This window comes from Manacus vitellinus, unplaced genomic scaffold (assembly GCF_001715985.3).
Source record: "Manacus vitellinus isolate BGI_N305 unplaced genomic scaffold, ASM171598v3 scaffold_18_pilon, whole genome shotgun sequence".
NCBI classification, from domain to species: domain Eukaryota; kingdom Metazoa; phylum Chordata; class Aves; order Passeriformes; family Pipridae; genus Manacus; species Manacus vitellinus.
The window spans coordinates 9771266-9792466 of record NW_021939324.1 but is presented as its reverse complement, the minus strand read 5'-3'; the positions used below and the strand labels follow the sequence as shown (position 1 = coordinate 9792466).

The 21201-nt window shown below is 38.9% G+C and overlaps 1 protein-coding gene across 2 annotated transcripts in view; it reads left to right on the top strand.

Annotated features, from left to right (window-relative positions):
• Positions 1-2252: 2252 nt before the first annotated feature.
• ANKRD31 (ankyrin repeat domain 31) overlaps positions 2253-21201 on the top strand; it is a 61659-nt gene continuing 42710 nt past the window's right edge. For both annotated transcript variants that reach the window (XM_029959032.1, XM_029959031.1), the window contains exons 1-6: positions 2253-2449; positions 3165-3220; positions 4892-4971; positions 15180-15839; positions 18921-19045; positions 19503-19624. In XM_029959032.1, the coding sequence (XP_029814892.1) occupies positions 2268-2449; positions 3165-3220; positions 4892-4971; positions 15180-15839; positions 18921-19045; positions 19503-19624 (1225 nt within the window). In that variant the 5' untranslated portion in view covers positions 2253-2267. The remainder of the gene's footprint in view (positions 2450-3164; positions 3221-4891; positions 4972-15179; positions 15840-18920; positions 19046-19502; positions 19625-21201) is intronic.

Here is a 21201-nt window from a genome sequence, read left to right as displayed (position 1 = left end):
ATTTGTGTCTTTCGGCCAGAGAGGAAGTGCATTTTTTTGGTTCATGAAGTATTGGGAGGCTCTCAAAGACCCACCTGGATGCATGCTTATGTAACCTGCTCTACGTGACCCTGCAGGGGGGCAGGGGGGGCAGGGGGGTTGGACTAGATCGTCTCCAGAGGTCCCTTACAGCCCTAACAATTCTGTGATTCTTTTTGGGCACCGAGTCGGGTGTGACACTATGATCGCTGCAAGACAGCACTCCAGGCTGGCGCTGCCCTTACGTGTTTCTGGGCCTGAGCTTGTCGGCTAACACGTTCAAATACAAACCAAGAGGTTTTGAAGCAGATGATCCACACTCTGGCTTTCCCGAAGCTGCTTCTTAAGTGTGGCACTTCATTTGGAAATATATCCACTAGCTCCACATGGTGCTGTGCTGTGAAGCATCAACGTGATCCTCAAAAAAGGCAGCTTTTTGAAAAGGTTTCCTAAGAACTCCACCCAGAGTAGTTATCAGTGACGAAATCATTTATGCCAGCTCAGTCTTTTAACATGTAGATGGCCTTTTTGTTCTCATCTTCAGTGGAATTCTTAAATATCTTAATAATACTACTGTGTATCCATCTTTCCTGACAGCTTCTTTCTTACTTGTTTTCTTCAGTATCTCACCTTTGTTAGCTGAAAATTGTAAAGTATTATCAGTGAGATTTCTGGACTCACTTGATAACATGCACAGCAATTGCTATAATTGCATACGGATATGACTAAGCCAAAGCATAATAACAATTTGTATAAAGATTCAAAAATTATGTGCAAATTATATATAATTTAAGATGACCTTTAGTATCTTAGCTCTGTTTTCCACATTTTCCATGAACACTATTTGGAGAGTACTAAAAATGCTAATTTCATCATTGAGTTCACTGGCAGCAGGAGTCACTGCAGTGATTTGGGGTTTGCAGTCTGTGTGACACCACATGTGCTGACATTAAGTTCTCACATCTGTAGCTCTTTGTGGTGGCCTGCCTGCAGCCCAGCCTTGTGCTGACAGAGGCTATGGGAGCAGACTGCCCCACTGCCAAGCAGATGGCAGGTAAAGCAGAGCCAGAACAGCTCTGCCTCAGGAAAATGCTGTGATTCACAGACGATCACTGAAGAGTGCTACTGCAAATACTGTCAAAGTATGGTCAACTAATAATTTGGTTATCTTAAACGTGTTCCCACTCATGAGCACATGAACATTGTGCTCAGGACAGCAGGTGAAGTTAGCTACTTAACCATGGCCAGGGAATTGTTGCCCGTGTAGGGACTCCAAACACAGATACAGGGCCTAGTTTAGAAAGGAGACATTGTTTATTCTGTGCAGGGTGCAAGGTGGAGTTTTCTCAAAATTTTACACTATATATACATTTTAGAAACCATAGAAGTCACAGTTCATTGGCTATAAGTTACCTCGTTTGCTTATTAATTAATAGTCTATCATATTTTGGTTAAATGATTCTCTTGCTTCTCATGCTCAGACTTTCTCTTCTTTCAAGTTGGTGGGTTTCTTGAGTCATTGGTCCATGAGTGAGTGGTTGCAATCTGTGACAGTGGACTCAGACTCAAGAGGCCATGAACTGGCACAGATCCTTTCCCTTATAAAGGGCAAGGAGACCTGTGGTGCCAGCAAGGTGACCAGAAACACAAGAGGTGACAAGAGACACAGCAGGAGGACAAGTCAACAGGAACGTTTAGTCAGGAACTGTAGCAATAGGACAAGGAGTAATGGGCATAAATTGAAAGAGGAGAAATTTAGGTTAGATATTAGGAAGAATTAGACAGTGGAACAGGTTGCCCAGGGAGGTTGTGGATGCCCCAGCACTGGCAATGTTCAAGGCAAGGCTAGATAAGGCCTTGAGCAACCTGGGCTAATCGTCCTTGCCACTGGGGGTTGGGACTGGATGATCTTTAAGGTCTACTCCAACCCCTCATCATTCTATGATTCTAAGACCCCAGACTATAGAATAAAAGCCCAGGTGGTCCTTCATTCTGGGTCCCTCCTTTGAGGCTATGGGGCCTCTCACTGATAAGGCCAGACCCTGTTTCACACCCCCCCTCCTTGTTCTCTATAACTCTCTGGGCAAATAAGCGTTTCTGACTCTTGAGATATCAGCATCAGGAGTGCACAAACGTCTAGAAGTGAGCCTTTTTAACCGCACAGAGCACGGTGTATGTTAGTGCTCTGCTGCTCTAGGGAACGACGTGCGCCCGGGGCCCCCCGAGGGGCAGCGAGGCGCCTCCACAAGATGGCGGCCGTCTCGGAGTGCAACCGGTGGCCGCCTGAGGAGGTGCCGGGGCAGCGCCGGGGCCAGCCCACGGTGGAGCGGCGGGTGTGCGGCGGGGACACCGACACGGACAGCGACGAGACCGTCGTGGAGGGCTCTGTGACGGAGAGTGATGTGGAGGAAGAGGAGTTCTGTAGGAGGAGGTACTAACGCAGATGGCTCTGAGCGGCACCTGCCTGTGCGAGGGCGGCGGCAGGTGTGGCGCGCCCGCGGGAACAGCAAGGGGCCCGCGGCTGAGGGGCCGCTCCGGGGATGAGGGTTTTGCCCTCTTTGTTTCTTTTTTTTATTTTTTCTCCCCCCCCCTCCCCCTCCTTTCTGTATTCAGAGCCGTTTTGTATGCCCTTAGACTCAGTGGTTCTTAGCTCCGCTGATGGCCTCGGAGCTTGTGCCTCTGGACCCTCCTGAATAACATTTCAGTCCGCAGAAGTGAAATGCTCCGGAAACCAAGTCGGAGGAAATAAACACTATTAAATGCAGTTGGTGCTGATACTGTTTCCCTGCAACCTTGATACCATTTTCATTCCATTTTCTCTCATTTAAGACATGGCAAAGGATTGAAAACACCTGCGGCTGCACCTCTTTGTGCTGGCTTTGTGGCCTGGCATTTCTTGGAAATACATAAAGCAGTGATGTGCTTCAATACCTATGATTTTCTATGCAGAAAATCAGGTATATCCCTACAGTTTGGGGGTCCTTTGCTGTTGGTGTTAGCACTTGCCCAGTTGTGTCCCAGTGTCAGAGGCTGGGGTGGGCACCTCTCTTAAACTGAGGGTTTAAGAGAACTTAAACTCTGACCTGCCCTTTGAGTTTATAGGACTGTAATGCTTAATGACCTTTTGTTTTATTTATTTTTCAAAGGTTGGCTTTTCTTAATGTGGACATAGCTTTAACCACTGAGATGAGTATTACTAAAGGTAGGACAGATTCTTTTTTTCTGTTTGTTTATTTCTTTAAACTGTTGCTTTAGATATTGCCTGAATCTATGTTATTTATGCTTCAGTGCTGCATGAAGTTCATTCTTAGGAATGTATGTGCTCTTTTATTACATCTATAATTTTAGCTCATATTTTAGAAGATTCTTCAGCACTTTTTTAATATTTGAAAATTAGGTTTGCTCTTGACTTCTCTATTCTTTCTGTGTACTATAACTGAGGATCCCTGTCTTGGGAAGTGTATGAACTATATAAAGGGATATCCTTTTTATTTACATGTATGTGTTTGTGTGTATGTGTTTGAACAGAATAAAATAAATGGAATCTATACATGTAATAGTTATATGTAACTATAGTTGCTTATAGTATTTTTAAAAACCCTTTAATATTGTTAATATATCCATTCTCTGTAGCATATGAAATTGGGGTAGGTATATTTAAGTGCATTATTTTAAGTGTATCATTAAATTACTTTCAGCATAAATGATTGCACACTCATTTAAAGTCTTAAAATCTTCCATAATAATACCCATAACGCATGCTGCATGAGCAAGCATGTCTTAGTTACATAATAGTTTCACTGGTACCTCCTTTGCATTTTTATATAATATACTTGACTTGCATACTGTAGGTTTTATTTCAGCAATATTTTGGACTGACTATTCTTTAAGTGACACATGGTGTTCTTCTAGATTTTTTTATTGTTTGTTTTTTTGCCAATTTGAAGATCTGAGGGGACTGTCGTTTTTTATCAGCGTACTCTCAGTTAATATAAATCTTGGAATTTAATATAAATCTAAAGCTCATTGGAATCTGAAGAAACTTTTCCAATGGCTATGTTTTCCTGATGCTGAGCCTTTTATAGTTGTTTAATAGTTTTGACTGAGGAAAGAAACATCATCCCATTTTGAACTTACCTGTGATTATCCACTGGAATTAAGACTTGGCCATATTTGTTTGACTCATTCTTCAGTTTGTGGAGTAGGCATTTGTCTGAGGGTTGAGTGAGGGGGTTTTGTCCTTGCAACTGTAATAGATTTCTGCCTGCCACATGTTGTATTCAGTAAATTGGAATTAGAATTTAATTATTCGTGGGTCTGTACATACTTGTGTATTAGCAATTTGGAGATGAGATACATAATGCAAATATTAATTTGATTAGTATTTTACTAATGTCCGTATCAACATCTCAGTTTTCAAACTTAAGGGTTCAACCTTAAGGGCTTCTATCCTTTTTTTTCCAGAGAGAAGTTCTTCCTTTGTATATTCATTAAAGAAATTACTCCATATAAGAGTACAAGTATATTTTTAGTCAAATGGATCAGGCAGCTTATCAAAATTGCAGTTGTTAGTTTAAAAAATAAGAGGAAAGAGTTAATCTCCAATACAAACTCAAGGAGGGTCCCAGAACACTAAGTGAAATAAATCTTTCCCCCTGGCTGGTTTTATTAATTTCTGTTCCATTCATTGTAATTTCAAAATCTAGTGAGATAGATTAGTTGGTCACTTAAATCCCTTGCGTATCAGAAGCTTTGATGCATGTAGCTCAATTACTGAGTTATGTGATAATGTATGCAATTACAGAAAGTTATGTAGAAATTAAGGCAATAAAAACTTTAATTACTGGAGATTTTTTGTTTGGTTTTTTTCTAGGAACTCCTTCTCCAGAAATATGTTTTATACAGAAATTTGGTGGCCAGACATACTGTCAAAAGGAAGACGAGATAAATCCAGTAAGTACACCAATGATAGTGTCTCCTGTAAACATATCTAAGGATTAATTATTAATAAACCCACTGGGCCTCCCTTTGATTACATGCGAAAGAGTCTGGTAGCTTACAACTGAAGTGAATTTCAGGATGTTGTCTCCAGGAATGTATCCAAGTCTCTTCCCTGGTATTTCATGAAGTATTTCATATGTGAAATTTCCTTTCTAATTTGAGGAACAAGCCTAGGACAAAAATAAAGAAGTCGTGGAGCACAGTCTTTTTAGTATGTTCCCTTTAGGAGCTGAAAGATAACCATGTGGATTGACTGTGCCAGAATACACCCTTAGTTACTCACTGTGAGATTAGCTGTGATCCAATGATTGAACAATTGTTTCTTTCAAAAACAAAGAGATAATAATCTAAAATGCAGAATACAATATCTACTTGCATAATGATGGGGTAATAGTTTTACTCTGTGGATAATTCTGCATTCCCTAATCTGATAATTAGCCTACATTTTAACGTGTTTACCATGGTTGCTAGCTGGGCCATAAACCTCTGTTCAGTTGAGCAATCAGTTTGCACCTGCATATGATACGGTCATGAAATAATTAGAGACAAACAGGTTCTCTGCTTTTAACTGTGAGTGTTACACCATCTTTAGCACTGTGGATTCACCATTTCAAAGCCCACAGTCTGTATAACCTTATTTCAGTGAAAGAGAGGTGTAAGAGCTAAACTGTTTCCTAGATGACAAAAGCTACGTTGAAAAAAGACATTTCTACTGGAGTGAATGTTTTTACAGCTCATTATAAAATTGCAAATAAATTTGTCTTAGCTGACAGTGTGGGAAACAGTGAACAAAAATCCAAAAGATGCTGTTATTTCAAAGACTTTTCTCTATAACTTTATTTTGCTCCTTGCACGTCCTGGGGTTGTCTTGACTGAAGTTTATCATGGTTTTCTAAGGATGGAAGGAATGAGGGAAGTGCACATTTGCTCTCTTCCTTTCCACTCTGGGAGCTGATCTGACTAGCCTCTTCCTAACCTAAGTCTTTGGCTTCATAGTTACCAGCAGATTAGCCAGTCTGCAGTGCCATTAAGGGATTCTTCCAAGTCTAAGGACAAATACCCTGTACACTGAGGAAAAGGTCAGAAAAGAAGAGAAACCTAGTACTTCTCACCAAATAGTTTGGGTAATCCTTACTAGTTTTTTTGGGAGGAGACCTCTATAGCATGCCTCTGGTAGTTTGGTCATGCAAAGCCTGGGGACAGCGTAAAACTTAAATCTTTATTGAATGCTATAAGGAGTGGTATTGGCCTGTCATCTTTGATACCCACATGTGTAGATTGCACCAGTGTGGCTTTTCCAGCCACTCCAAGAGCCAGCATGGAATATGGTTACATAGAAGCTTTCCTTCTACTATGTCTTAAGAAATGATCTTAGGTGAGTACAGCATTCAGATGTGATGTGATGTGATATGAGGGTCATGCAGCTTGGACTGGCTGTGATTTTTTTCAGGAAATGTAACATCCATTCCAGTTGTTCCAGAGAGTCTTAGCTATCTTAGTACTTTGGATGGGTTGGGGGAAGGCTTGGGATATGCAGTCCTGTCTTTGATTCCATCATGTAAGAAATTGTAATTAAGAATTTTCTTCCACCAGAAATGCAGCAGACACACATTTTCAACTGACGAGTCATTTTCCTTATCTATTAACACCCTGTTCCATGGCTTGTTCAGACAGGGGTCATGATTGTAAGTTTGTGCTTTCAGCTTTTCCATACTTCGTTTTTCTTGCCCTGTTTGGTGAAGTGCACCTAAGAGCTTTTTAGCATTAGTCTTTCTTTGGACCACATCCAGAGTCCCCTCATATAGTGGCTGTATAAGTGAGTGTTGAAATTAGAAAAATTATTAGGATTTTGCAGGAATTTCCTTACCAAAAACAAGAGGCAGGACAAAAAGCCGTCCTGGTACTTCCAGTCAGTGGCCACAAATACTATTTGTGTAACTTACATGATTTGAGAAGACCCTTCAACCATTAAGCAATATATGGATTTTTCTTAGAACTTAATTTTTTAGCAGAAAAAATAGCTCCTTTGTCTTCTAAGGGTAGTTCACTGAGCTTTTAAGAGCAATGTAAAGCAGTCAGAGAGGTTTGATAGGTATTCTGTTATTCTCTTGACCTTGCCTGGTCTCTGAATAATGTTCTGTGTAAATCTTCAGGCTGACTCGCCTGAAGGGTGTATTTAAGCAAAGTCAATAACTTTCTGTGAACTATCTCATTGCCATATTTTGGAATTACATGAGTCGATAATTGTTGGACAAATTAAAGAATCTGTTCTGTTCCAGGAAGCCTTTTAGCAGTCCTCCTGCTGGCCAATCTACAGCTGTTACTCTTCAGGTCATTGTTAAGATGGTTGATCTTCCTGCCTTCCTAATGTCTTGTTTAAGACAAAAAAGTCATCACTTGGCACCTGCACCAAGGTGTTCTTTCCCAGAATCTTCCTAGTGCTGTTAATGTCCACTGTATGTCAATGATTTGTTAAAAATTATAGCCAGTGTGCAGATAGTTCACTAATAATTCCCTGTCTTCAGCTCACCAGTGAGAGAACTGTTCTGCAGTTCACTTTCTGCAGTGTCTTTCTTAATCATTCCTAGTTTGCCTTAGGCTTTATATAAAGGCTCCTTTTTCTGTAAAAGGTGTATATATTTTCTGCAAAAAGTGTATAAAGGCTTATATACTTTATAAAGCAGATAAAGGCTCCATTTTCCATTCTATATGAGATCTTTCCTTTATGTACAAAGGCATGAAAAGCAGATCCAAGCTCTTTGTACTGAAATGTTGGAATTTGGCACCTGCTGTTGCATTACCCTTATGCTCTTTCATGTGTTGGCATGTGGCAGCCCTGCCACTTGGAGCCTGCTGATGTGCAGGTCTTGAAGTAATTAAACTATGCTGTTTACAGGGGTATTGAGAGTGGTATACGGAGCTTCACAGTCTCTGGAGCAGCACCCTGTTTTATTTAATGAAAAAAGGGAGTTGCTATCAAAGAAAGATTAAAACTGTGAGTTGAAGTTAAAATACCTTGTCTTTTGTTCCTTTGATGTATAAAACATCTTAAGTTTGAAGCATTCATGTCCTAATTGCATGGCTATGTTTTCCTTCTGGGTGAGTGTTATCTTCCACAGTCTTATTTTTCAACATTTTTCTCAAATAGTATAAATAAAAAAAGCAGAATACTTTTGTGATTTATTAGTAACGTATGTAATGATAGAATCTAAAAATTCCATCTCCCAACTCAATTACAGATGGAAGAAGGTAGGCAATTGGTAATAAAACAAACAAACAAACAAAATTAAATACTTTGTTTGCTAACTTGTTAATTTTTTTTCTTTAGATACTTCAAGAGGCATACACATCTGACCAGTCTCAGTCTCTGCTGCAGTGAGTATAATACATCACACAGGAATTTCAGTCAGGCATACTGTAATTAAACAATTCCATTATACATCTATTTGTATGTTATTTTATTCCCAGTGTACTATTTAGAAACAGTTTTCTTGTTTGCTTAGTGAAGGATCTATATTTATGTCACAGGTAGTTCTATGTTCAGTATGTACCTGGATTTATTTATATTGATGATATTACCTTTATTGGTTTAAGCCAACAAGAGTAACAGAACTTGGAGAAAACCATTAGACAAACAAAAATTTATAATAAATAATATTAGACCTTTTGTTCCTGGAAGCTATGGAAGGATTTCAGGAGAAGATGGATTTATAACAGAAACACAGAAAGAACTAATGAAAAACAAGAAGGGCATTTTTTCACTTAGAGAATGAATGTGCAAACATAGCTAGTTCCATGTAGGAAATCCAGAAGTCTTATTTGTTGCATGTCCTTGTAAAATAAAAGTATGCCTCTGAAATAACTAAAACTGTTTTCATGAATAATGGTTAGCACAAAATTACATAAATAAACTCAAAGTACTGTAAAAATTTTTGTAAGGTGAGCAGATTACAATTCTTTAAGAACTTTTTATTGTATTACTTAATTCTAGGGGTTGGATAAAGCATTCATCACCTACTGAAAATATTTCTAAGTCTGATTTTTCACTAAATGCTGCAGTAGAAGAACAGCAACTTAATTCTGTAGGTATGTTGTACAAAACTGGAAGTTGTTCTAGCTGTGCTAGAATCATTTGAGAAAATCATTTGAGAAGCTGAAGATGAGTATCCATGTAGATTTATTTGGAATATGATATGTGTGCTTTCCAACAATTGTTTAGTTTTTACAGTCATAGACTAGAAGTTCTGGTTTTGTAAGTGTTCTGCTAGGATTGTTTGAAGAGGTAACTGTTTTCTCAATCCAGTGCTATATATCCAGTATAAAATTATTTCATTACCGTGGAATTTTCTGACAAAAGTTACAGGCCACACAAATATACTTAGTACTCAAGTGCCATATGGTTGTGTAAGATAAATAGGTCATTGAGAGTTCCCAAATGTTTCTTACTAACATATCAAAGAATCAGAGACATTTCTAAGAAAGGAGAAACAGAAATGCTACTATTCCTCGTGTCTGTATGTCACTTCATGCTATGCTACTTTAGTTGTGCCTCCATTCCTCTGTGCTCCCAGCAGTGCAGGACTGCCCCATCTATATATTTGTCTTCTGCCTTTACCTTATTTTTGCTAACCCTACAGAAAAACCACTCACTTTATTTCTGATGAGGAAATTGCCGGGGAGTCACATGAATGTCAGAACAGAGTGATAGGGGCAGGGGGGTTGGGATCATCCCTTTCCAGAGGCAGTAAGTTATTAGGTTATTTTAGCACTATTGTCTAATTGCATTGTAATTGGAGAGGGCAGGGGATAAGTCTTATCCTGTGGAATGGGTGTTAATACCATCTACTGACAGTCTTTGGAAAGACAGGCCTCCAAACCACAGTGAAGAAATGTGACAAAATAGCTCTGGGATATAATTTAGTGGCTAACAGAGCCTGACTAGAAATTTTATTGTCAGTTCCATTTAGGGGACATGCCTATAGTAATTTTTAAGGTTTGAAACTTTATACTTAAACTTAGGAAATAGTGCCATTTTTTAGAGGCAATGAGAACTTTCAGAAGTGAAAAGTAAAACTGAAATATTTGTCTACTCTCTTTAATTTAGATATCAAATTGAATGAATTTCAAAAGGATTCAGAAGAAAAGGTAAGTGTATTTTTACAAGAGAATGTATATAAAATATCATATAATTTATTTAGCATTATAGAGTATTTTACTGAAAAATGCCTGTTTCTTTCATTTTAAAAAGCAAGCACATAGCTGTTGAAACTGTCACTGAGCTCATTAGGTGAAAACACCTTTAAAGCTAAACTTTATTTTCTGCTTTTTGGGTAAGAACTGTAGTTCCTAAGCTTGCAGAACACAAGGGTAGGAGCACAGCAGTAAAAGGGAAGTGGGGAAGTCATCATCATGACACAGAATCTGTAAGGGCTGTTACTTAAGATAAGATAAAGTAATGAAGACTTTTGAGTAGCTTAAAATGTTTCCCACCAATGAAAGTTATGGGAAAGGCATTACATTTGGAAGGTTTCTGAGGAGGAATAGATTATCTGTAACTGTCTTTCTGATTGAGGTAATAGTTGGGGAAAAAACAACTATTTTTGATAAAATTCACCAAAGGTAGATTTGAGATCAGTATGGCAAATTGTTCATGTCTTGCAGCAAATACCATTGATGACCAGGGCCAAGTATTATTTGTCTTGGAAACAAGGGGAAACAACTTGAAATCTCCTAGGCTTTTCTTTTCTGAAAAATATGCAGCTATAAATATAACCCTGTAATACCAAGTTTATTAAATGAAACATTCTCATTGCACAGAATTAGTCCAACAGAACAAAATCTAAATGCCTTGAAAAAGAGATTGTCTTTGATTAATAGCCTCTGGAGAATAGGCAGATTGAGTATGTTGAGAATATCTCCAGAGAGGATATTTTAGGAGCCTGGAGAAAGAAGGTTGGAAATAATCACTGCAGTGAATTATACTTTTTACATATTGGCTGATGTTGGCACTGGCACGATCTGAGTCCTGCAGAAAGATCTTTAGTGAGAGGAACCAAGAGCCACTCCAGACTGATTTGCAGCAAGGGCAGAATGGACACCTTGACAACCAGCAGAGAGTCAGTGAGCATCTTAATTCTGTGTGTTCCTGGAAACACAAGATAAATCTATAAATTAAGATAATCTGCATAGAATTCTGACACCACAAAATTAGTCTTGCTGGGTTTTCTTGACCTTGATGACGTAGCAACGCTGATTTCTGTTGTGGTCAGTCTGTCAATAGTGGGGTCAATACTGTTCAACATCGTCATTTAGTGGCCCGGAAAATGGAACAGAATGCACCCTCAGCAAGTTCAGAGATGGTACTGGGAGGAGTGAGTGATATACCAGATAGTTGTGTTGGCATTCAGAGGGACCTGGACAGATTCAAGAATGGGGCAGAGAGAAATCTCATTCCACAAAGGGAGGTGTGAAGTACTACATCTGGGGAGAAATAACTTCAGGCACCAGTACAACTGGGGACGAGCTGATTGGAAAATAGCTCTGCAGAGAAGGACCTGGGTATCCTGGTGGACCCTCTACTTTGCTGTTGTGAGACCTCACCTGGAGTACTGGAGTCCAGCTCTGGATGCAGGAAAGACATGGACCTGTTGGAGTGGGTCCAGAGGAGGACCACAAAGATGAACAGAGGGATGGAGCACCTCTCCTATGATGAGGACAGGCTGAGACAGTTGGGATTGTTCAGCCTGGAAAAGAGGAGGCTCTAGGGAGACTGCATTGGAGCCTTTCACTGCTTAAAAAGGGCTAATAAGAAAGATGGGGACAGACCCTTTCCTTGGGGCCTGTAGTGACAGGACAAGGGCTAATAGTTTTAAAGTAAAAGACAGTCCATTGAGATTAGATATAGGGAAGGAATTTTTTATGATGAGGGTGTTGAAATACTGGAATATGTTGCCCAGAGAGCTGGTAGATGCCCCATCCCTGGAAACATTCAAGGTCTGATTGAGTAGTGTTCTAAGGAACCTGATGTACTTGAAAGTGTTCTGGCCCATGGCAGGAGCGTTGGACTACAGCCCGTTCTGTGATTCTGTGATTTTCCATATGAGAACAGGCTGATAGAGCCAGAACTGTTCAACCTGAAGAAGAGAATGCTGAGGGGGATCTTACCACTGTGTATGAACATCTGACAGCTAGGAATGAAGATAAGGGACACCGACTTCTCAGTCGTTCCTATTGATAAGACAAGAGGAAATGGACACAAATTCAGAAGAAACTGTGAAATCTGAAATCCCATCTGAACACAAAAACATACTTTTTAACTGAGAAGGGGTGTCAGACACTGAAACATGTTTCCTAGAGCAGTTGTGCATTCTCCACCTATGTCCTGACTGAACATAGTCCTGGGCAACCTGCTGCAGCTGACATTGCTTGAGCAGCAAGGTCAGACTAGTTGGTCTCAAGAGGCCCCTTCCGCCCTCAAATGTTGTGTGATTCTCTGTGCCTTCCTGTCCCAGTATATTACAGTAGTCTTCAGCAAAGCACTCTTACAGAAGCTGATAATGTTGATCTGTCTGAAGGCTTAATTCTTCTATAGTGATTCTCTTGCATGTGTGTATTGAACAACTGAACTTCTTTTACTCAGAGCTATCAGATACAGTAGTCCATTTAATATTTCTACTCCACCCTTATTATTTATACTGCAATATTAGTAATTCCCTTTTTGTGTTGTAACATTTGTAAGACACAGGCTGTGACACCCAAAAGCCTACAATTTCTTGATAATTTTCACATTGTTCTCAAACATATAGGAAAAAAGTCCTTGTGTGTCACGATTCACCAACACCAAGGTGATGTGAATGTCCTGCTGGCTGCTGGAGCTGCCAGGGCAGATTTAACCTTGCTCATGTAGTGCGCAAGGAGAAGTAAACATCTAAGGCCTGGCAAAGCCTGGCTTGCTCACTGGCCTTTGATGCAGTACATGTATAAACATACAGTTTCTTTATCCATGGTCAAGTTGGTTTTTTTATGAAACCTCTTCTTGACTTCCCTGTCTACCTGTTTCCTTTGGTGCTAGGTTGTGAATCAGCTGAGGCTGGAATTGACTGTGTCTGTGCTCAGCTGTTACTCAGTGCATGCTTACTGGGTAAGGTGGAGAGGGAGACAAGACATTCTGGGCTGATGCTAGGTCACCAGAATTTGTGCCTGGGTTAAGGAGCACTATGATCTGGGTTTGTACTGCAAATAATTGAGACATGAGAATAGTGGGATTTAAATCAAGTTTTTTGAAGCAGTGTGACCAGTGAAAGAGATTCACAGATGCCAGGACATGGTTGGCATAAAATAATCAACAGCATTATGCTGAAGTGGTACATTTTTTATGTAGAAACCCCTTTTTAAAATAATTTGCTTGAAGCATAGCTCTTCTGGTGGAAGATGGTCCTGAACCTGTATTTACCACAGTGTTGATACTTTACTGCTGACTGAGAGGGAATCCTGTTCCTCATTTGAATGAAACTTAGGTATTTTCTAACCATATTTACCAGGCTGGGATCGACAGAAGAGAGAGCTCCCACTTTTGATTCCAGTCACAGCTGGCTCAGCTTTGCTGCTTCGGCAGCTCCTCTGTTGCTTTTCAAGAGACGATTGAAGGTACAGGGATCTTAGGCACTGGGGCTTTTAAGTGTCTTTGCGCATAAGTGGCAGCTGAGGATGGGTTTTAGGGAGGGAAAGTTTAAACTTCTTTTATGTTCTGCAGATTTGAATTATTTGTAGAGAAAGTCCCACAGGATTTTACCAACAGAAATGAGTGCTAAGGAAGTTTAGGCATCTGTATTGGACAGAAGTTTTTTGAACACATCACACATAGGGTTTGGATTTCAGTTGGCATTTGGGTTTTTAGAATCTTGCAAAATTAATCCTTCATTGCCTGCCTTCTCCATTAATGTAAATGTAAGTTTCACCTGCCCTTTACACTGAGCATTTTTCTTAGGAAGTTTGTAATGTACATACGTGCTGTTTATACCACAGTTCTTCAAGTACAGAAAGTTGTGCCAGTGGAGGGGTTTTATGCAGTTGGTTTATAGTCTGCATACATTAGAGAAGTGGTAGTTCAGTACAGCAAAGTAAGAAATAGTCAGTACTTAAAAAGGAAGAATTACATACAAAGATATAAGATAGGGAACAGCTGCCTGAGGAATAAGTTTTCAACAAAGAAGCGGGGATTTATGTTTACTTACAAACTGAATGTGACTCAATGCTGTCAGATTTCTGCCCTGTTTTACTGTGTGTGAGCTTTATTGAAATCATGTTACCAGTGGTTAAAGGTTTCTTGCACTGCCCTGTATTACCACTTGCTGGCAGCAAGACTCTAAAAATGCATTGAAAGGTATTTTCTTAAGACTAGTATTACTAAGTAAGAGCACTATTATATACAAATGTTATATGGAAAAAATATGGTTTAGGTTGGTGGAGGCACCATACTTTCTTCTGCAGAACGTTTGAAACAAGGATAGGGAAAAAAATAAAAAACCTATGTCTTGGTATAAAAACAGGTGCATCTGTTGAAAGCAACTCAAAGTGGTTAGAAAAACAGAAGCAGTATTACTTTTCCGAGAACAGTTGTGCCTTTGTGTTCTGTACTCAGTGTGGAAACTCAAATACGCAAACTTCTTGAACTCCTGAGCTTCTGAACTGAAGTTCGTGAGGCACAGATGTTCCACATTTGTGTGGGATACACATAATCAAAACTCATATGTTATGTTTTACTAACTATGTGTTTTTTATTATTATGAATATACTCATTTTCATTATTTCTACTTGGCAGCAATTTTTAATTACTTTCTTTTAAAGCCTTTTAATACCCTCAGGTCACTGGCAATGACAAAGTATCTTTAACAGATCTAGTCTCTCTTGCTCTGGATTTTCACTGCTATGAAAGTCAAGAGCTGAAGTGGTCTACTTTTGAAACTGAGACCTCAGTCTAAGCCTTCTTGCAATTGTGTGAAGGAGGGCTTTGAGTCTTGTAGTTTATGTAAAAATTGACAATAAAATATACATATATATGTATATATGTAGATGACTTCTAAAGTGAATATTAATTAAATGCTTTGTAGAAAAAGTTGTTCCATTACTTTTTGTGAACTTTTTTTTGTTTCAATTTTTAGATTTCACAAAAATTAAGTAATGAAGATCTCTCTCCAGAAGTAAGCCTCTGTCTAGATGGCCCTGTGGAAGACGTAACAGTTCTAAATGAACAGACACCAGAAGATACATTTCAGCATGTTTTAGATGATTGCCACAGAACCTGTGTGACCACTATTGACATTGATAACATAGTAGAGGAGCATTCCCTTAATAATGATACAAATCTTTCTCTGACATCCCCAAGGAAGATTTTCATGGATGTATTCACTGAACAGAGTATAGAGACTGGTGGATTTGACGGCAGCGCTGTGTTAACATCCCCTGGTGATTCTGAGAGACTTAAAGTGATAAACCCATTGCCTGACAAGTTAGAGTGTCAGGGTCATGCCTTTTCCACTGATCCATCAGCAGCTGAGAGCAGTGATGCCCTGCCGGTAGAGCTTGTGAGGCCTCTGGATGCTTTGTCAGGATCTGTGGTACAACCTATCACTCCTATGGTGCCAGTTGAGAGACAGCTTAACACCGAGGGAGAGCAGCTAAATTCAGAACCCAGCATTCCCCAATTAGATGATGACTGTACACAAATAACAAACATGATGGACCCTCAACTTGCTACAAGTCAGGTGAAAGAAATAAATGCCTTCAGAGGATCCGACTCTCAGAGGACAACAAATGAGCAAGTATATACACTATTTAATTCATATTTGGAAATCCCTGTTTATCATAAAATGTTTTATAGTAGCCAAATTACTTAGAGATGTGAATCTTAGTAAAGAATAAAATGGCATCAGTAATTTGCATGTTTAAATCACTTAAGTTGTTTTTGTTTTAAAAGTCCAGTAGTATATTTTCTGCTTTGATATATTCATGTGATGAAAAAGTTCAGCCTGCTGGGACAGGAAATACTGTTAAAGTTAATTCAGTGACTGATGCGGAAGTCTGGAATCAGCATGGGAATTTCAAAAACTCTAGATTCCTACCCCATACAGTTCTGTTGTTTCTCCTGGCTATACTGTGCTGTTTTTTTCTGTCACAGTTCTCACTGCTGTAACATACAAACACTTTGCAAGTACTATAAAATAAATTCTGCTGTGTCTTTTCTGTAGACTGGAAAGGTTACTCAGTGGAGATTTTTTACACATGTGTTTAGAAGTGTATTTATTTGATTTAGTTGTGCTTATGTGAGACTTGATGAAAAAATTAAGGCATGGTTTTATGTCCATGTCCTCCCCTGAAGAAGTCAGTGAATGTATGGATACAGCGTGTGATCCTTCTTGTTATGCCTTGTGCTGCAAAGGTGTTCTGGAATAGGTCATTTGTATTCAAATGCAAAAATCTGGAGAAGAGCATGAAAGGAAAGCAATACCATAATCTCTTCCTGTTTAGATTATAATAAGGGAAAGAGGACGACATATAGGAGATGTATCTTTATGCTACAAAGTGTAATAGGCATCTCTTGTAAACCTATAATCTGATTGTCTGCTCTGTGTTGTCTTTGAATAATCTGGAGCTGCAAATCAATGATCAGTTATGTATAGCCAGCTATTTAAAGTGGGTTTACAACCACTTTACTTCCCCACAATGGTATAAAGCATCCAAAACCTATGAGTTAATTCTGTCTTTTCATAGTGGTATTAACTGAATATCGTAGCATGTAATAAAATGTGCCACAGACGTGGCAATTTCAAGGTGCTGAAGGGTCTGTCATATAATTGTCTCAGAACTATAGCACTTTACAAAGCTTTTTAAGTGACATGTTGATTTCTGAAATTTGCAGCACAGCTGTGTGAAGCTTTATGTATAAATCTACTCAAAATCACAGTTAAGATTATGAAGCAGAGTCTTGTGGAAATGGGTATCTATAACCTCTTGTCGATTAATACTCAATTTTAGCTTTTTTTTTTTGTGTCTTCACCTGGTGTTCTTGAAGGCAGGAAGTAAGGAGGCAATTTAATGAGAAAAAAAATCCCAATTAATATGTTAGTAACTGTTGAATTCTAACAGTATGTTCTTCACCTTGGTCTTTTCTCATTCTTGTTTCTTCCAGGTATTCTTGTTGTGGTAAAACAAGTGCCCTTAAAAAGGAGAGCCTGTCCTGTCCTGTAGATGCAGTCAGGGTGCTAGATAGCTCATTTACTTTAGTATATGATGTCTTATAAAGCAAGCGTGAGGTTTCTTTTCATTGAAATGTTTTCTTCTTCTTCTCTAACCATCAAAAAGTACTGCTGTGATAGTTTTGTAAAGTAACATATTTGATTTTCCCCAAGTGCCATAGAATCATGAAGGTTGGAAAAGACTTCTTAAGAACATCAAGTCCAACCATCCAACTGTGAACCACCCTGTTCACCACTAGACTGTATCCCCAAGTGCTACATCCACATGTTTTTTGGACACTTCCAGGGATGATGGTTCCACCACTTCCCTAGTCAGCCTGTTCAAATGCCTGACCATTCTTTCAGTGAAGAAATCTTTCCTAATATCCAATCTAAACCTGCCCTGGCACAACTTCCGGCCATTTCTTCTCATCCTGTCACTTGTTACCTGGGAGAAGAGGCCAGTAGGCCAGTCCCCACCTCACTACAATCTCCTTTTAGGTAGTTGCAGAGAGTGATAGGGGCCACCCTCAGCCTCCCCTTCTCCAGGCTAAACAACCCCATATCCCTTGATCCAGGAGGACCACTTCTGGGAAAGCAATTCACCTCTTCGGTAGCTTCTCTGCTAAATATGTCAATTAAAAAATTAATCAATGAATTCTCCATTTCTGTCAGTATCCCAGGAAAGGACTAACAAGTCCCCCCATGTCATTGAGAAGGAATTTCTATGCATGTGTGTTGAGGGTGTGTCCTAAAAGCTTTCAGCATTACTCAAGTAGTAATGAACTAATGAGTACCCAGGTTTCAGCAGCTTGAGTGGTACACGACAGCATGTTACACTCACTTGGCTAAAACAGGGAATAAACTCAAGTAACTCAAATTAACTTACATGGGATGACCTGTCTTTAGGCTGGGAGTTCTCTCCATTACTGTTAGGATAAGTCTCTGGTATACACAAATCAATTGCACCCTCTAGGATGAGTAAATCACTATCATCTTTGAAAATAACTCTTCCTCTTAGTCAGTAGTGGGGGTAATGAGGATGCCTAGTGACATCTAGTTACCTGGCTTTTAGAAGGCTGAAGGTTAGTAAAGTGAATCTCACCAATAGTGTCTGTAGCTCAGGAATGGTGTGTCTTTAGAAATAACTTCTCAGTTAGGAGTCACTGAACTTCGAGTGAAACATGGTTCTTACCCTGTGTCTGTTTCTAGGCATCTGCAAGGGTGAGATAAGATGGGCCACCTTAAGACATCTAAAACATTATCTAACTTTTTAGGACAGGAGCTCATGTCTATAGGAAACTGAAATGAGTCTGTTATGTCAATTCATATGTCCAGATAACTTTCAGATAGAACAACTTTTGTTTGCTGTCAACCAGCTGAGATTTATGTTTTAAGTTGTGATTCTGTGTATCCTAATTCTCTTGGCTATTTCTGTCAGGAGCACATGGTATGGCACACTACTTCAGGGGTGCCTCTCCTATGGCAGCCTTTGTCTCTCTTATCTGTAGAAATCCAGTTATTCACTTAAGCAACACCTCTGTTGTCTGTGAAGACACGTACAATTTATAAGTGTTCTTGGAGCTCTTCTATATACAGCTCTTGTTTTACTGCATGCTTACTGGTTGCTTGTAATATTTCTTTCTTTTTATCACAACCTGTGATCAGCAGAGAGAGAAAGAAGTAATTCCTGATTACTGGGATGCCACCTCTAGTAAAAAGCAAACTGGTGAGGGACATTCACACTCAGTGGAGCTTACAGCATGTGCAGAAACAGCCCAAACAATATCAAGGTAAGTGAAGAAGTTGAGAGATACCTCCTCAGGAAGGTACAGAGGTTGTGATTGTGTTTCCTCTCATAAAATACTTGAAGAGACTCAGCAGAGAATGTCTCACAGTGGCAGTATAATGTGAAACAAACTCAAGGATTTTGAGCATGAGAAATTAATGCATAATATTCTTAATTTTTTAAAAATATTAATGTAATAAATACAATGCATATAAAATACTCATTTCTCACGTGAATGAGTTTAAAGTGATCAAAAAGTAAAGGTTTTACCTTTTATTAAAAGATCTGGAAGTTCGTTTCTCCTCTGATTTACTCTTTATTAAGTACTACCTAAGTTAACCTGTGTACTTGCATGCTGTTACTTCCTTTTAAAATCAGATACATTCATATTATTACCTCTACTGTCAACATTGTTTTATATAGGGAATAATTTTGTTGATTCTAAGCAAATCTCTTGTCAGTAAAATTCAGAAATCTACTTCTAAAGACAAGCAGAATCTAGAAACCAGAATATGGCAAGAAATAATTCTGGATGAGTATACAGAAGCTAATCGGAGGAGCAAGAGAATTGACAACAAACGGAGTAAGATATTCTATGCTGTTATCATACAGATTATTTTATTATTTGAACAACTATACTGAATCAAATACAATTAATAACCTTACCAATATATTGTGGCATGAATTTCTATCTAAAAGGTGGTAGAAACATTGATTTTAATAATTAAAATTATTGATAATTTCCCTCACTTCTGAAAACCTTCATATTAGCAACCTAACAGTTGACTTGTTTGCATAAACTCCTTAAGAATCATGAGTTTTTCAGGATGCAGTTTTTATCACAGTGTTTTATATGAAAAAAAATTACAGTGTATTCTGACAAGAAGAGAAATGTTTTCATGCAGAGTGAAAAAGTATATAAACGACACGCATTTATATATCCTTTTGTCATTTAGTGTTCTGTGTGCAACTTCATTCTCAGGGCTCTGCCATCCGCAAGAATTGGCCTCTACAAAACGGTTTATTCTATTTTGAATGCCTGGTGTTGTTATCCTGTCTACAGGATTATAGGGCCTTCACTACCACAGTTACAGAGCATCTTGTAAAGTATTTTTCTTTGTGATGTGCTTTGTCATACAGAAGGATTACTATTTTTCATCCTTTGAAGATACATACAGACAAGTTCTTTACCTCACTGAGGAATTTTGTAGGAGGATAAAGAATCTCCTTACTTATGTCCTCACTCTAGCACCTTTAAGATTGGGATCTTAAAAGTTGTTTTTTGTGGGGTTTTTTGGGTTTTTTTTAAAGGCCACTTAGTTGGGATTTATCCACGAATCTACAGTCATTTAAACATCTTACAAAGTTTGGAAGTATTTGAACTGTAACAGCTACATTATAGATCTTACAAAACGTGAAGAATTCTACCTCCAATTAACAAACCTTCTCTTTTGCAGGATTTTAAGTATTCATGATAGAAACACTATGTTGATGAGACTTAAAGTTGAATGAGTAGCTGCTCCTCTATTTCAAACTGACTTACTAGTTTCCGCTCAATAAATAATAGGCTGTTGGTTCTTTAGCATGATTTCTGCAGAAAGAGTTGCAATGCCTGTAGAGGTAGCTTTGCGTTAAACCAGCGTAGAAGTTTATCTCCTTTTTGTGCCAGACCTAGCAATCAAAAGCCCATGAGTCATCTTAGTTTGGTAATTCTCTGAGAAAACAGCCCGATGATAAGTTAAGTTTCATTTGGGCTGGCACAAGGTCAGGCACATGGAAGGCACTAGGGAAGACAAGGTGGAAGTGATGGGAAATAGGTCCTCTTAAAGGAGGAAGTTGAATCAGGTAAATTGCAGCATAAAACTGCGCCTTGTTCTGTATATATCTATGCAGTTTAATCCCTCCTGAACTGCTTGGCTAGTTTAGACCAGCTTTGACTAGTGACTGCATATCTGAAATGCTTAAGGTCTTGCAAGGCTGGGCAGGTAGATGAGAGGGACTGTCCATGTGCTCAACTGAGGGAAGGTCCCGAATAAACCCATATCTGTTAGATTCCAAAAATCTACATAGACTCAAGAACTTAAGAAGTTTGAGAATTAGTCTGAGCTCACAGTATATCACCATGCACAAAACAGAGACATCAGACTGCGTGAGTTACAG